The sequence below is a fragment of the Electrophorus electricus genome, chromosome 24, assembly GCF_041902795.1.
Source record: "Electrophorus electricus isolate QZ-2024a chromosome 24, ASM4190279v1, whole genome shotgun sequence".
In the NCBI taxonomy this organism is placed as follows: domain Eukaryota; kingdom Metazoa; phylum Chordata; class Actinopteri; order Gymnotiformes; family Gymnotidae; genus Electrophorus; species Electrophorus electricus.
In genome coordinates, this window is record NC_137520.1 from 13903611 (window position 1) to 13907711 (window position 4101).

The 4101-nt window shown below is 42.6% G+C and overlaps 1 protein-coding gene across 8 annotated transcripts in view; it reads left to right on the forward strand.

The window, feature by feature from the left end:
* Window positions 1-3521: 3521 nt before the first annotated feature.
* The window catches only part of myb (MYB proto-oncogene, transcription factor), a 10561-nt gene continuing 9981 nt past the window's right edge, over window positions 3522-4101 (forward strand). For 2 of the 8 annotated variants that reach the window (XM_081707173.1, XM_081707175.1), the window contains exon 1: window positions 3524-3694. In XM_081707173.1, the coding sequence (XP_081563299.1) occupies window positions 3672-3694 (23 nt within the window). In that variant the 5' untranslated portion in view covers window positions 3524-3671. Of the gene's footprint in view, window positions 3695-4101 lie in introns of all 8 variants that reach the window. The other 6 variants (XM_027032040.3, XM_081707174.1, XM_027032043.3 and 3 more) reach the window with 4 other exon arrangements.

Consider the following 4101-nt stretch of genomic DNA (forward strand, 5'->3'; position numbering starts at 1 on the left):
GAATAAAAGTCACGTTAGCAGCGCGACCTACGTTTAGATAGTACGTGGCTAAATTCATAACATATTTTATAATCATAAAAAAAAAACTAGTCAGTTTGACGCTTTAACCTGTTTCAAAGACCCGTGGTGTCTGACCATAAGGCAACACGGGCGGCTTTAACACTGATTACATTATTTCTGCGTGCACATACTCAGTGTCTCTTGGCCTCGACACCGAGATTACCAGGTGGGAAAAAATCCCCATTTGTGAAAGTTCTCCCACAGTGGAAAAGATGTCCAACAGCTGCTGCAGAAATCCTACTCATGGAAACTACCTTTTCCAACCCTCTGACCCCCACCTGCTCTTCTCACTTTCTCTGTCTGTCTCCATGAGGACATATGGAACAAAGGGATTACTTAGTGGAGTTTCATCTTTTAGTCTTGGTAACTATATGCCCATAATATATAAAGCTCCATATATAAATCTGTGGGTCTACCTGATCTGTGATCTGGTGCAAACCCTTGACTTAAAACACAAGCTAAAATGTCCATGATTTCTGGACACAGAAAACAAAGCAAAGACACTAGCCAAATTAATCAGATTGTGTGTGTGTGTGTTGGGGGGGTGGGGGTGGATTGATTTCATTGATCTTCCTTCAGTGCTATAAGGTGTCATTCATATCTGACATTTGACATATGGAGTGTAAATCTAAATTTAACTCGGCACAAAACAGGCACCTGCAGTATTCTACTCACATTCTCAGCCCTGCATCCTGATGTTTTCTTGCTCTGACCTAAATAAACATAAAGGTGAAAGCAGGTATGGGGTTGGTAAGCCACAACTCCATCTAAAAACAAACATTTCTCTAATTAAAGATATTTTTTCCCTTTTCAAGCAAGGGTTATCAAAATAAAGGGAAATTGAAAAAGAATGTAGTGTGAAAGAACCTCTCTTGGGAAGATAGCCTTCATCTGTTGCTTACAACCTGCATACACTCGATCTTTTGTTTGGTTTCAAAATGTCTTTGCACCATACTGGCCGACCACACTTATATACTTGTTTGCAGGCCACAAAAATACCACCGTGTTAGGTAAAGACCTATAAATGAATGCAAAAGTGTGAAGGGGTTGGGGTATGGAAGAGTGCCATGTAAAATCAAAATCAAAATCAAATCCTGTTGCAATAGTAGATTTATAATGGTAAGTGGATTTTGAAATAATATTATGCATAGTGACTTTAAAGATTGCAGTTATGATCCTCTAATGCTTTCACACCTTTAAAAACCCCTAGCACCTGTTGCTCTAAACTCTGTATGGGAAATGGGCAGAAAGGACAACTTCCCACTGAGAGGCCAACATCAGTCTGACATTTTGTTGACTTCTCTAAAAAGTGTTACCCACAGACTATTCTGTAGCGAGAGAGAAAGACTGTGAAAGAGAGATGGAGTAAGAGAGATAGAGTAACAGATAGAGAGTTTAAATTAACATCAAACTTAACCTTTCCATGTGCATATGTTTGTTCTTGTGGTAGTTTCCATGGTGACCCATATGTAATATAAAAGCACCTGTCATGGTGACAGACTTTTGTCCCAGAAAAGCTTTCATTTTGATGACCTCTGTCTCACACAGTCTAACAATACATTCAAACAAGATTTCCCTCAGATATCCTTATAACAGATATAAAAAACCTATCAAGTGTCACACAAGGGCACAGTTAAAATAAACATGCTAACGCATCATTTCATCCAGATGATGTCATTATAAATGACTCCCATTCACACTATAGAGCCGTACCAGCCCTGGCCTCCAGGCAGAAGCTTCACCAGGATCTACGGCATCATTGAGCTGATATCTGCTCTTCCCCTTTGTTCTGAATTAAGTCCAGTCATTTGCACTGTGCACCAAAATGCAAATAATATTCCTCCAAAGTGACTTAATGATCCTGCTCTGGGCTCCTGTTTTACTAATGTCCTCCTTCTCTGTGTTAGAGGTGAACATCTAAAACTTCAGTGATGTAGAAACACTGGAGAAAGACAACATGTTATTTCAAAGCCAATAAGACTCAAGTCAGTACCATGGTAAAATTGTAGATCTAGACATCTCTGGAGCATTTGAGATACAGAGATCCTTAACCGAAACAGACCTGCAGCACAAGTGCTCACACATATATACTGGCAAACTGAGCAATACAAATTCATACTGACACATTGAGCACACATAATGTCTTTTTAAAATATTTCTGTTATGAAATAAGCAGGTTGATGTGTTTCTGTATTGCCTACTTCTTTTGCATACAGGCCTGTGAACATTTTTTTATATTAAGCTCTGGAGTGATCAGACAGATGGCCCATTGCTTGGTTGAGTAATGGGATACAGACATTCCCAATGTTTCTGAGCTTCTTCAGAAATATGTAGTGCTTTTTGTATTTTACATCTGTTGTAGCTAGTAGTAGCCTACAGTAATCCGTGATAGCACTAATTAACCTAATTAAGGAGCCCATTAATGCTTCCTCCAACACCAACAGAGTAGTACAAATGGCTTAGAAATTCTGTCACATTAATTTGGACCTTTGTAATATGTATAGAGTATCTTGCTACTGAATGCAGTTCCAAAGTGCACTATGTCTACAAACTAACATGCTTTGCAATGAAGTGCCCTCAGATCCCCTGCGTCTCGTCAGGATGCATGGGCGAGCATGTTCAGAGCCCATACAGGGACACAATAGCTCACCAGTTGAGCTCCATGAACTATACACTCCACGTGAGCATCAGTGGTCAGAGACAATGGATCGATGTCATTCTAAGTGACTGCTCAAATATGACAATAAGTAAGAGCAAAGAGAAGCACAGAGAACAAAACACTGGTCCCTGTTTGTGTCGAAGTGTGTGTGTGTGTGTGAGAGAGAGAGAGAGAGAGAGAGAGAGAGAGAGAGGTGGAAGTAGGTGAAGATTACTTCAAGAACAAAACTTAAACACATGAAACTTGAATATTATGTCTATCAAACATCTCTGCGTTACAGGCTAACCCAGAGTGAAACTAAAGCAAACAGCTAACTGAAACCTTCCTTGCTATAAAAGTGAAAGTGAGAATGGACTGGAGCTGTCTCCGTCTGGCTAACGTGGTCTATTAGACTATGGATAAAAATGCTTAGAGCTTGTTGCCACTAAAAACAGATCAACAGAAGCGCGAAGTGCACGTTACTTTTGGCTCAGCTATTGCATTCTTGTATGTGGATGTCTAACAGAGCACCTGTGCCACAGGCGCACTTCAGTAAACTGCGCGGTCCCTATGCCAGACTCTCCGCAGCCTCACATTGTTCTCACAAACATCTCGCTCTTCTTTCACCTCGAAAAACCCAACACCTGAATTCCGAAACAGTGGCTACAATAAAAAAAGAAAGAAAAGTTTAGCGCGATGAGAGGTACAAATGGCGCTTTAGATACAGAATTGCACTTGACGTGTCGCCTCTGCCGCGCTTGCGCACAACCCGAGGCGCCAAATTTAGCGGGAGGGAGTGGAGGCAGTCCCTGAGCAAGCTTTGTCTGATGGATGTGTTTACAGTCGGCAAGGCACGGAGGTTCATGCCAGTCCACTTCCTTCTCAAAGCGGAGCTTAGGAGCCCTGAAGCGCGCACGCCGCACACATTCGCACTCAGCGCACGGAACTCCTCCACCTTGCACGGAGCGACGGGATGGCGAGGCGGCCGAGGCACAGGTGAAGCTTTCCGCGTCGCTTTCCACTGCACGTTACACCCCGACGTCTGTGCGTTGCGCTGGATAGTCTGTACTCTGTTTAATTAACTTACGGAGCTTATGTCTTTTTTTTTTTTTTTTTTTTTTTTGCAGACTTCTGAGTCTGTTCCTATGGGCCCACATCTGAAAAGTAGATTTCTGCAGCAGATGCGCCCGTTTTTGTTGCAATTTCATTCATTTAGAGTTGTCTGGTGTTCGCTCGTGTCGGTGTACTAAGGCTGTAAGAACAGGTGGATGTCCAGCGTGTGCGCTCGCGGCTCGCGCTCTGCGGCCGCGCGGTGGTCGCGCGTACGAGTGGCTCATTTAAATTTTCATTCATTCGTTCTGTCACGTCGCGCGTGCTGATCGGTTGGTCAGGTTGCGTGTAGA